This window comes from Macrobrachium rosenbergii, chromosome 43 (assembly GCF_040412425.1).
Source record: "Macrobrachium rosenbergii isolate ZJJX-2024 chromosome 43, ASM4041242v1, whole genome shotgun sequence".
Classification (NCBI taxonomy): Eukaryota; Metazoa; Arthropoda; class Malacostraca; order Decapoda; family Palaemonidae; genus Macrobrachium; species Macrobrachium rosenbergii.
Window position 1 is genome coordinate 33446993 of NC_089783.1, and position 12132 is coordinate 33459124.

The window sequence follows — 12132 nt, forward strand, 5'->3', positions numbered from 1 at the left end:
ACCGTCTTCCCCCCACCACCACAACAAAAATCTGAAATGACCTGCATGGCATACATGAAGGACGCCATCACTAATCTTTTACAATACAATTTTCCTATTTTCACCCTGCTACAGCTTTTACTGATGACTGCATGAGCCATATTTGCCATCTGCTTTTCTCTGAAGCATTCTTTCATGTTGCTGATCATGACACCCAGGTACTTTATCTGCTTAACTATTTTTATTCCTTCTATGTGCTGCATATTTTCTACATCGTCAACACTATACCAGTCGTTGAATATTAATATATTGCTTTTGTCTTTGTTTATATTTAAGCTACATTCGCTTGCTATTTCCATAAGGGTTTGCATTGCTTTTGTTATAATTTTCTTCAAGGGTGAGTCTTAGGATTAATCCATCGTCTGCATATAATAGTGCCTCTGTCTTTACAACTTCATTTCTGAAACCTTTTGTTGTACTTTCTAATTTTACGATTAAGTTATTAGCAGAAGAATATGGTTGAGGCATTGCACCCCTGCCTTATTCCATTCCTTACATTTAGCTCTTTTTGTTTTACATTGTTGAGGCACAGGCTTGTTATGTCGTCTGTATATATCTTTGCTACTACACTTATTACCTCTGCATGTAGCCTATATTTCTTCATCCCCTCTATAAGCTTTTCTCTGTTAACTGAGTCAAATGCTTTTTGGAAGTATGCAGGTGGTATGTTCAGGGTTACAGTAGTAGTAGTATTACTACTTTTTGCCATAGTTGTTATCTTTGTATCGGCACCTCCTAAATTTCTTAGTCGTCGTTTCTGAGCCCTTATTTTTAGCTTTTTTAGTTTCTTGTGATTTATCTCTCGTCTTCCTCTCTCTGTGTGAATTTTCTTTCTTCACTACTATTCTATTCTTTCTACATTACTACTTCAGTTCATAGGGATTACCTTTGCATTGTCACCTCCTAAGTTCCTTCGTCTTCGTTTCCGAGTTTTTTTTTTTTTAGTTTCTTGTGACTTATCTCTCATCTTCCTCTGTCTGTGTGAAGTGTCTCTCTTCCCTACTATTCTTTCCTCGGTAGATTATTTCTAAGATATCTGAGTTTAGCTTTTATTCATTCTTCGCTTATAATTGTAGCTGCTTTCATTTCAGCCCCTTCAGAGGATGTCGTGCAATTGGAATTTCAAAAGTTCAAGAGAATTGAATATAGAATTTAGGCCAAAGGCGAAAGCACTGGAACCAATGAGGTCATTCAGCGCTGAAACGGAAATTGACAGTAAAAGTTTGAAAGGTGTAACAGGAGGAAATCCTCGCAGTGCACTATGAATAAGTTGTTAGGAGAGGGTGGAAACTAAGATGGAGGAAAAAGAATATGAAAAGAGGTACGGTAAAAGGAACGAAAGGGGTTGCCGCTAGCGGCCGAAGCGAGGCACGCTGCAAAGAACCTTAAGTAATGCCTATAGTTAAGTTAAGTTGAGTATATTTTAGTTTAACCAGACCACTGAGCTGGTTAACAGTTCTCCTAGTGCTGGCCCGAAGGATTAGATTTATTTTATGTGGCTAAGAACCAACTGGTTACCTAGCAACGGGACCTACAGCTTATTGTGGAATCCGAACCACATTATGACGAGAAATGAATTTCTATCACCAGAAATAAATTCCTCTAATTCTTCATTGGCCGGTCGGAGAGTCGAACGCTGGCCAACAGCGCGCTAGCCAGTGGAGAACTAATGTGCACGGCATGAGGTGCACTGACGGCGTTAGCCCCCTACGGGGAAAAGTTCAAGAGAAGGTGCAATGCATCACCAGCCTAATTTAATTTTCCTTGCATTTTAATATATATTTACTTATTTATTAATTTACTAATTTATTTTCACTTTTTTGAGAAGTGAGATCTTTCTGTACTTCCCTTTACCTCCTCTTGCTTCTTCCCAATGAACACCATATTCTTTCGAAGCTTAAATTTCAAGTCAATGACCCCTTTGGTGGGCTTGTTCTATATGAACAGGGTTCAGCTTCTGAATAATAATAGTTCTGTTTTCCATTCTCTGTGGATTTCTAAATTACTCTTTGCAATGGCTCCTGGTTCCGGGCTCCTAAGCGCTCATTCCACAAACACAGTTGCGGGCACCTGTGCCGCGTGTGTGAGGTGCAGAGCTATTTAACTTTAAAACAGCTTTACTTCATAGGTTTTCTCTTTCGTATTGTTGATCCCTTTTTATAAATAACATTACCTTCCGTTTTTATTTACCGTTTTTCTCTTTTCTATGCATTTTAATTTAGTCTTTACCTTTACCTTCTTTAGTACTGCACTAATTTGAGAGTTCGTTTTATTGCTGGAACCTTGCCGCTTTCTGCAATAAATACTTTAAGTAATTCTTTGCAAGTATATAATTCAATGTTGTACTTTTTTCAATGTAACTTCACAAAATCACTTTCTTTTCTAATTACCGCAGCTATTAAGGTGATACTAGTATGCTTATTTTAGCAGAATACTTACATGTAATGTCTTCCTTACTTTTCATCACCCCACAATTCCTTTTACTCTTTCTGTTACTGAGGCAGTACTATTTTATTGGCCGAGACAACCAGCGCATTACTACCCTAAAACAATTCTCCTTGAATTTCAATATTTTACTTACATTTTTGTTTGTTTATTTATAAATTTTTAAATTTATTTTTTTATTTTTTAATAGCTGATATCTTCTTTCGGTATTTCCTATTGAACACTGTAACATTCTTTGGAAGCTTGAATTTCAATAATTTACTTACATTTTTATCCATTTATTTATTAATTTTTTTTTTAATAGCTGATCTCTTTCTGTATTTTCCATTACCTTCTGTTACTTCTTTGTAATGAGCACCATATTCTTTGAAAGCTTGAATTTCATTAATATACTTACATTTTTATCTATTTAATTATTGATTAGTTAATTTGAATTTTCTTCTCTAATAACTGATCTCTTCTTTCTGTATTTTCTATCACCTTCTGCTACCTCTTTCGAATGAAAGCAGCAATATTCTTTGGAAGCTTGAATTTCAAGTCAATGGCCCCTGTGGTGGGCTTGTTTCATATGAATAGAGTTCATCTTCTGAATAATAATCATAATAATAATAATAATAATAATAATAATAATAATAATAATAATAATAATAATAATAATAATAAAAAACTTTGCACTCTAATAATAATAATAATAATAATAATAATAATAATAATAATAATAATAATAATAATAATCATTTGACAGTTAGTTCACAGTCATATTATACCGTTACTATTAGTACTATACTGAATATGAATTCCGTTTATATCAAAATGGTTGCGTGAATATGGCTGTGTCATTTTTAATATGAGAGTGTGTGCGTGCGTGGGTGCATGAGAGAGAGAAAGAGAGGGATTGCATAATGTGGTGTTTCATCTGGCTGGATGACTCGCTCTTCCAATGATGGCTATTCTCTTGCACTGCTCTGGAATTCACCCAGCTGAATAAAAAGGGGGATTATTATTATTATTAAAATATGCTCTCATTCTTCTGGAAAAACCCTGACAGCGTAGACTGCGTATGTCTTCTGTTGTCTTTTTGACTTTTCTCAATGTTTTTCGATTTATCATGTTTTCCTCATTTATGCCTTAGCGCTTCCTGTTTATTGGAAGCTGGCTTAGTAGATAAAGACCATTTTTTAAATAATAATAATAATAATAATAATAATAATAATAATAATAATAATAATAATAATAATAATCTGTGTGCTATATAGGAGTTCTAATTTCTTGGCAATTCCTGAATAATCATATGAGAAACATTATATTTTGTATAGAGAACCATAAACAAAGTTTTGCGATGTTATTTGTATATTACATTATATTATCCTTATCTTCATTATATTAACACAGTATTAATTTGTATATTACGTTATATCATTATTATATTACATTATTTTCAAAACGTACAATACAAACATACAATATTTACAAATCTACCAAATTCTCACCGTTGTGGTGAAGACGTTTTGGCGCCATTTACACTCAGCCGCCCCTCCCCCTACCAACATCCTCTCCACAGGAGCAGATCGATGGGCTTGGCGCCAATGATGTCTGCCGCCAGACTCCCTATATCTCTGGACCTGGCTCTCTCGGAATCTCACTTTTCTAAGCGAGTGGTGACCTATATAGAGAATATAGGGATATATAGAGGTTATAAAGGGATGCATAGGGGAAGGATAAAGTTTATCACTGCATAGTTGAAGAATGTATACGCCAGCATATGGTTTGCAATACCTAGGCCTAGCACAAGCAACCTTTTGTAAACAGAAATGAATTGTATATCTTTCTCTCTCTCTTTCTCATTTAAAGGACACACACACTCACATATATATATATATATATATATATATATATATATATATATATATATATATATATATATAGACAAGAAAGGTCAACTGGGTATTAACTTATTACCTAATCGCAGTATACATGACAAAGTGCGGACGGAAATGTGGTGCCCGACCTCCGATCACCGTGACCCGCACTCTGCGCAATTTGTGTTTGTTGACAGACAAACAAATGGCAATTTTGAGAGACATAATAGATGTACAATGATGAAATACATATCGGCGGAAAGGCCAGAAAATTCTACACATGAATATTTACATGAGAGTCTTGACATATTAAGAAATGCAATGCGTGAAGTAACTGATGCGGAAACGAAGAGACGTCTGATGTCTTTACAATACACACACACACACACACGCACACACACACATATATATATATATATATATATATATATATATATATATATATATATATATATATATATATATATATATATATATATATATATATATATATAGAGAGAGAGAGAGAGAGAGAGAGAGAGAGAGAGAGAGAGAGAGAGAGAGAATTTGTATTTCTAAGCTGAAAATATTTACATGCGATAACAATGTATGAAAAGGGTAAGCGACCATCTTTTTCAGCTTCTACAGTAGCGTGAAGCTGATAAACGGCACATCTTCAGATAGGCCTATAACTGCCAAAAATGTAATCTACAAACCGAAATTATGGCACAAGTATTAGAATAATCTCAAGAATAAATTGCTTGTCATAAAACTTTACGGATAATAACTTTGAGAGATATTTTGAAAGTTTAGACGAGACAGAGACTACAGAGTTAATTACAGATCTAAAAGGGTTATCTTTATGTATCTTAACCAAGGCCTATAAATAAGGTAACAGTGGAGAATTAGTGGAAAGCTTGGTAATAATGTCTATGTGCCTACTAATTTACAGTATTCATATGTAACTATTGAATTACTTAATAACAACAAGAAGGTAAGTTACTTATTCAATTTCCTGTAGGCCTACTAATATCACTCGGCAAATCTTCCATTTTTGAAACATGAGTTTAGACATTAATACAAACGAATTTAATGGTTTTTCACTTATCAGTTAAGCGAGCGTATTTCTAAACAGTTTAGGGAAATCAGTCTTATTAAGAGATTGTTAACGATGAATGAACGAGTTCTTTTACTATATCAAAATGAAGTAGAAAGTCGCTGAATTATTGAAAGGGAAAATGGAAGATGCAAAGCAAAGATCGCTTGGCACGGTTTGTCGGTTTCCCATTTAAACCATCTGGCACAGTTATGGGAAATGATAAATGGTTCCCCGAGGCACACACACAACTTATTCACCAGAGCGTCTTCTGAATAGAGTTCCTTCAATTTTTTATTTATCTTCGATTGCAAGCTGAACGGGGCACACTGTGTTTGGCTCTCCATGAATTTCACTGACATCACTCGTACCCAAAGACAAGCCGCCAAGGATGAAGTCAAAATTTAATTCAAAATTATGTCAGATTGTTGTTATACAACCTACAACGCATGTTGGCAGATTTCGATCCATACTATGTTGCGGTTAACTTTCGCTCTTCCTTCTCGTGCAGCGAATGCCGGGTAAATAATTAAAGAGCCTTGCAATTCGGAGAAGTATAGAAACATTTCCGGCAAAGAACATTCCCAGTAATGGCGTGGGCGTAAAAATTCATAAAAAGATTCACGACGGCAATTGAAGAATATGATGGTCCATGTAATGCTAAGAAACCAAGTGCGCTATTAAACTTGAAAAAAATAAATTATATAACAAAATATGAGCAATCCTTTGAGTGATGAAGATTCATATACATAAACTGGGGATACGGCCGAGAATGAAGACACTGTCACTGTCAAGTGCCGTGGGCTGGCCTTGGGTCTGTAGAAAGCGATGTTATGCGCGTTGAGATTATGCCACCCCTCTACAGAGACTAGGGCCGAGACCACCTCCGAATTTGATCATCCGGAACGAAGTTCGTTATTCGTCTCTTCATATCTTCCTACTCGCAGTATAAAAATAATGGATCTATATTATTTAATAAATTTAATTTTATACTAGCATGACACGCTCTTTCATAAATGATTATTTGTGACTGCCATTTATAAAAAAATGACAACAAATTCTCGCGGGCGTTGACCCTTTCGGACACGGGGTGTGTGAAACGTTGCCAGGCGTGCCTCATACCTGTGGCATGTTTTGTTGATAATGCGAAACCTTTATAATTCTGAAATTTACGGACGGAAATATTCGGAATAATTCTGTCTGTTTTTAGCTACTCTGTTTAGTTTCACCTTCCCAATGTTTAATATCTAAGTGAAACAGTCACTGACAACTTACGATTATCAACCGTTGGCAGTCCAGTCCCCGTCGTTACGTGTAGTCATGAATAATGATGAACTTTTCAAACATTTACACGACAGCGAAATCGCCCTTGATAACGGCGTATGAAATGGCCGTCCCTGAACTCGATACGTATAGAAACATACCGAATAAAAGGGAAAAAGGAGAGGAGAAGAGTTAAATACCTTCGGCCTAGCTAAAAGAGCAAGTACCGGCCGTTCTCAAAAGTTATATACGCGGTAGTAGTCGGGCGCCCGAGGCTGCCGGAGGGTCTAATAGTGGTTGTTGCCGTTCGACGCGATATCCCCACTTCGGCGGGAGTTATATTCACCCCTCCAGAAAGTGTAGTGATACTTTCAAAAGAAGACTCTTATCTTTCAGAAATGGTGATTCCAATATTCCTGACTTGCGGGCCGAATGAGGTCCTCGTGGTGTCTGGTGAGTATTGATTGCAACCCCATAATTTTTTTAGGGAAAGGACCGGTGGTGGGTGGGTTCTCGCATGGCGGGGTTACCGTAGTATGTTATACAAACTCTCATATTATTGCGAGGTCCGCTGGCATCATCTTAGCGTCGAAGGAATGCACACGGGCAGATCAATGGCCGTTGGAGTACCCAAGGGGTTTTGCCCGTTGAGCTAATATCCTCGGAAGTGTGATCATTATTATTAGTGTGAATAAACAATTCATCAGCCGTGTAATTTGCTGATTGTTAACTTGATGTTGTTATGTGTTATTTAAATGACTATTTTACTAAACTTTTATTGGTTCATTTTCTTGCATTTTCACTTACGACTTCATGTTATTGGAAAAATACTTTGTCTAATTCTACAGCTAAGGTGATAGGCTACAGGCTTGTATTTTTAATCTAATGATAGGGGACAACTGTTTAGAAAAAGAGAGGAATTAATTACTGATGGCGTATTATCTACATTTTTAGTAATGTCAGCTCTGATAATTTAGTGTGTATATGTATAATGTGTATATACATATACTGTATATCTATACATATACGTACACACACATATAGTGTGTGTGCAGTGGCCTTGTTGTGCTACCAGTGGGCCTTATGCCAAGTTGCGTAAAACTCCTGTTACCATGGTTCATCCTTGGATGAACGCATATATTTAAAAATATATATATATATATATGTGTGTGTGTGTGTATATATATATATATATATTCATATATATATAGAGTGTGTGTGTGTGTAGTGGCCTTGCCGTGCTACCAGTGGGCCTTACGCCAAGTTGCATAAAACTCCTGTTGCCACGGTTCATCCTTGAATGAACACATATAATATACATACATATATATATATATATATATATATATATATATATATATATATATATATATATATATATATATATATATATAACCTAGAGTTTACTTCCTTTTCCAGCCACGTAATTTGAAATTTTTGTCGAAACAAGAATGAAAGTTTCAAGTTAATATGCTCCAATAAGATACATTAAAAAAAATTATTACCCTCTATGGTAAAAACCAAACCAATAGGCCTACACGTGTTACGGGAACATTATGTTTATGCATCCGACCGTGTGCTGCCTTCACTTTTAGGTAACACTAGTCCTACATCCTTGGCTTGTAACGTCCAAATGTTATATTTATCTAATGGAAATGAATGTATTTATGTGCGAAATAGAACGAATTTCCGTCATGTATCCTGTATCCACCGATGTTGTATGGGCGTGGTTTTTGGCCAGTCGTAGCAAGAGAGCTGCGTTCCACAGTTCCCCCTTAGCGTAGACATGAAATTGATTATTATGCTTGTTGTAGGAGAGTAACATCAACCTGTTATGGTTCATTCACACGAATTTTAACACATGCCATGTGTATTAATATATGTACTGCTTATTTCCGTTAGGTACATAACTTGTTTTCGTTATTTTCACGAGTTGTTAGTGACTGTGTAGATCAGAGGAAGATTCTCCAAGTCTTCTTGCTGACAGTATGCTATGGGCTCTGTATGTGTACGGATATAGTAATACAACTCATGCTATAGTTTACTGCATTATGTGACGTCATCTAACAATGCATGTATCGTCAAGGTGCATTATAGAGTTAATTCAATCGGCATTTCCTTCGGAACGAGTAAATAGAGCCCAAAATAGTTATATGGTCTACTCCAGAGTATTGTATGTTGTCACGGGCTCAGCCATGTGCGCTTCGAGGACACGCCCCCATCGTTGGACCTCAGAGTTGCCAAACATTGTTTACGGATATAGTTTTCGCCTTTTTAACTAATATAGTTAGTATAGTTGTGCAGTTTACTCAAATTATTTAATGAATTAAGGTCGAGTATATAATTGTCGGTGATAGAATCTCTTTGCATCGTCGAGTGACAGGAAATGTGTAATTAAGAAAGGATCGCCTTGCAGAATTCGGCATGTCAGTGTTGGCCCGCAAAACTAGGTTACCACAATAAAAAATGCCCCTAATTAAAAAAACAAAAATGTCCATAGTACTATCGTAGTCGCACTGTGAAGAATGCATCGGTATTGTGATGGATAATGCATGATGATACTTTACGAACTATAATAATTATTATTAGTAATTCAGACGTAGAGTTCTCACTAAAGTAGAGTGAGACTACAGTCCCATAGGGGATTATAAGCGCGTGGTTCATTTATAGCGCGCTTTATATGACTTACCCGTATGGTTTGTGCACTATGGCCTGGCTGTTGGTTAGAAAACTAAGGTATACTTAACATTTTGTTGTTGTTGTTGTTGTTGGTTAGAATAACTGATATTTTAATTTGAGTTTTTTTTAAAGAAGACTGCCTTTTAAACTAGATGTTTGTTTTCAATGTAACGTTCGTTTTCATGTTAACTTAGGTCTATGGAAGTTACTTAAAAACCGTTTATATGTCTGCTCTCGTCTCTCATTAGTATACTGTATATCTATACGGATAGGGTCATTTCAAAACCCATCTGCTATCGCATTCGCCAACATGATAGTTTCCTAGGAGAGAGAGAGAGTTCTCTTCATTTATTAGTATATATATTTAATAGGCATAACTGATTTCAAAACCCAATTGCTATCTCAGTCTTCACCTGTAAGATAGTTTCGTAGGAGAGAGAGAGAGAGAGAGAGAGAGCGTTCTCGTGTTTTAACAGTCTGTATCTTTGAATCTTTGATAGAGATTGACTGATTTCAAGATCCAACTGTTATCTCACTTTCTGGTTGAGAGAGAGAGAGAGAGAGAGAGAGAGAGAATTATAACGTTTATGTACCGTATATAGGGGTGATTATAATGAACAGTTACGCCATACGTAAATTTATCTCCAACATAATTGTGCTCATTCAGAAGGCGTCTCAAGAGAGAGAGAGAGAGAGAGAGAGAGAGAGAGAGAGAGAGAGAGAGAGAAGGGTGGGGGTGCCCAAAAGATAGCTGGCAGAGTTTGAGATTTCTGTTGCAAATTCGTGGTTGAATCTACTTTATGTATAGTGATGTTTCCTTTCTTTTTTTGTACGAAAAGAGAATGTTTTTTTTTTATCTCTTGTCCTTAAGAGAATATATCAAGAAAGACTTGTTAGCATGAGGTTATAGAATTGTTGTTAGCAAATGAAGATTGGAAGCTCGCTTATCTCATTTTCGAGAGAAATGAGGTAAAGATGCTGAGTTACTTTTATGAAAAAACTATTGTGCCAGCTTTCTCTGTCCGTCTGCACTTTTTCTGTCCGCCCTCACATCTTAAAAACGACTGAGGCTAGAGGGCTGCAAATTGGTATGTTGATCATCCACCCTCCAATCATCAAACGTACCAAATTGCAGCCCCCTAGCCTCAGTAATTTTTATTTTATATAAGGTTAAAATTAGCCATAATCGTGCTTCTGGCAACGATATAGGCCAAAGGCACTAGCAGGTCGTGGTTAAAGTTTCATGGGCCGCGGCTCATACAGCATTATACCGAGACCACCGAAAAATATATCTATTTTTAGTGGCCTTGATTATACGTTGTACAGAAAACTCGATTGCGCCAAAGCAACTTCGGCGCATTTTTCACTTGTTTTTGTTTTTGCAAGGTCACGCCATTCTTAGATTTGTGAGGGGGAAATATGTTATTGAAGTATACAACATAACAAGATATATATATATATATATATATATATATATATATATATATATATATATATATATATATATATATATATTTTTTGAAATAACATAAAAATAAATGCATAGAATTACCGACTTGTGCCGTAACGGATTAAGAGAAAATATGGAAACTATTAATAAGAAATGAGCGTTAAAGGTTTACTTCAAGTGTATGAAAAAGTCCTGTTGACTTGGGTGCGCTCTCTCTCTCTCTCTCTCTCTCTCTCTCTCTCTCTCTCTCTCTCTCTCTCTCTCTCTCTCTGCCCCAGGGAATTGTCTCCTTTCTTTTTATTCCTGGCTCACTTGTCTCAGCTTCTCTGAGACAGTTCTCAGCAGCTGCCGTCTCTTCAGAAGTATATTTATTTTTTCGTTAATGTATTTATCTTTATTCATTTGTCTTTGGATTTGATTCTAATTCCTTAGGTTGATGTACTTATCTTTTGTATTCAAATTCCCTAGGCTTTGTTTCCCTCATTTTGTGGCAACATTGAAAATATGCATGTTCCTTTTAAAAGAAAATTAATTTTGCACCAATATAAGGAAAACATTCCCTACACGGCGTAGAGTTTAACGCAAGATGCTAAAATGATATAACAGCACGCATTCCTACACCTTCCTATGGTAGAAATAGGTGTCAAATAACCTAGTGAACGACTCCTGGGCAACTCCCGTCATTTTGATAAAGGGATGCCCTGACCTCTGTTGACCCCTGGCGACGATACGATTAAGGTCATCACGTTGAGGAGCATCTTGTACGAAAATCTGGGTAAGAAGAAGAAAGTGGTGACTACTTTACTGATTTCTAGACGATGAGTCTAATTTTTCCTTTTGTTGGTTTCTTCTGTCTACTGCTCATGCGTTCGCTCGCTCTCGTTCAGTCTTAGGCCTAGTTGATAAATTTCCATTGAAATCTGTTCTATTGCATTTTTTATCTACTTTTATAATATCATAACGATAAGTCTTGATCGTAGTCATAGCAACATACCTGTGCTCGGTATGGCAGCTATGTTAATCGAGCCGCTTTTTGTGACATCTAGAGCACCACATGGCAAAATTTGCACCAATCAACTACGCCTAATATTTTACCATGCTGCAGGTCAAATCGAAGCCATGCACGTCCATGTTTTTGTGACACGGCCTTAAGGAAATTGCAAGAGTTTATTTGTCTCCAAAAAGAGAAGAAATAGATCTGTATGCCCATAGTAATCTAGAGCACCACGTGACAAATTTTGCACCAATCAGTTAGGCCTAAAATTGTTTTTCCATGCTGGGGTCAGATCGAAGTCATGTACGGCCATGTTTTTGTGATACGG

General features: G+C 36.3%; 1 protein-coding gene and 1 long non-coding RNA gene across 3 annotated transcripts in view; one reads left to right on the forward strand and one right to left on the reverse strand.

Annotated features, from left to right (window-relative positions):
• Positions 1-152: 152 nt before the first annotated feature.
• LOC136828771 (uncharacterized) lies at positions 153-6295 on the reverse strand. The gene is made up of 3 exons (XR_010850217.1): positions 6168-6295; positions 3975-4147; positions 153-3464 (listed from the first exon to the last, which is right to left on the reverse strand). It is a non-coding gene; the product is annotated as an uncharacterized lncRNA (long non-coding RNA).
• A 455-nt stretch (positions 6296-6750) lies between these two features.
• Positions 6751-12132, forward strand: part of LOC136828772 (flotillin-1-like) — a 26586-nt gene continuing 21204 nt past the window's right edge. The window contains exon 1 of one of the 2 annotated variants that reach the window (XM_067086988.1): positions 6751-7134. In XM_067086988.1, the coding sequence (XP_066943089.1) occupies positions 7080-7134 (55 nt within the window). In that variant the 5' untranslated portion in view covers positions 6751-7079. Of the gene's footprint in view, positions 7135-11438; positions 11586-12132 lie in introns of those variants that run through there. The other variant, XM_067086989.1, reaches the window with a different exon arrangement.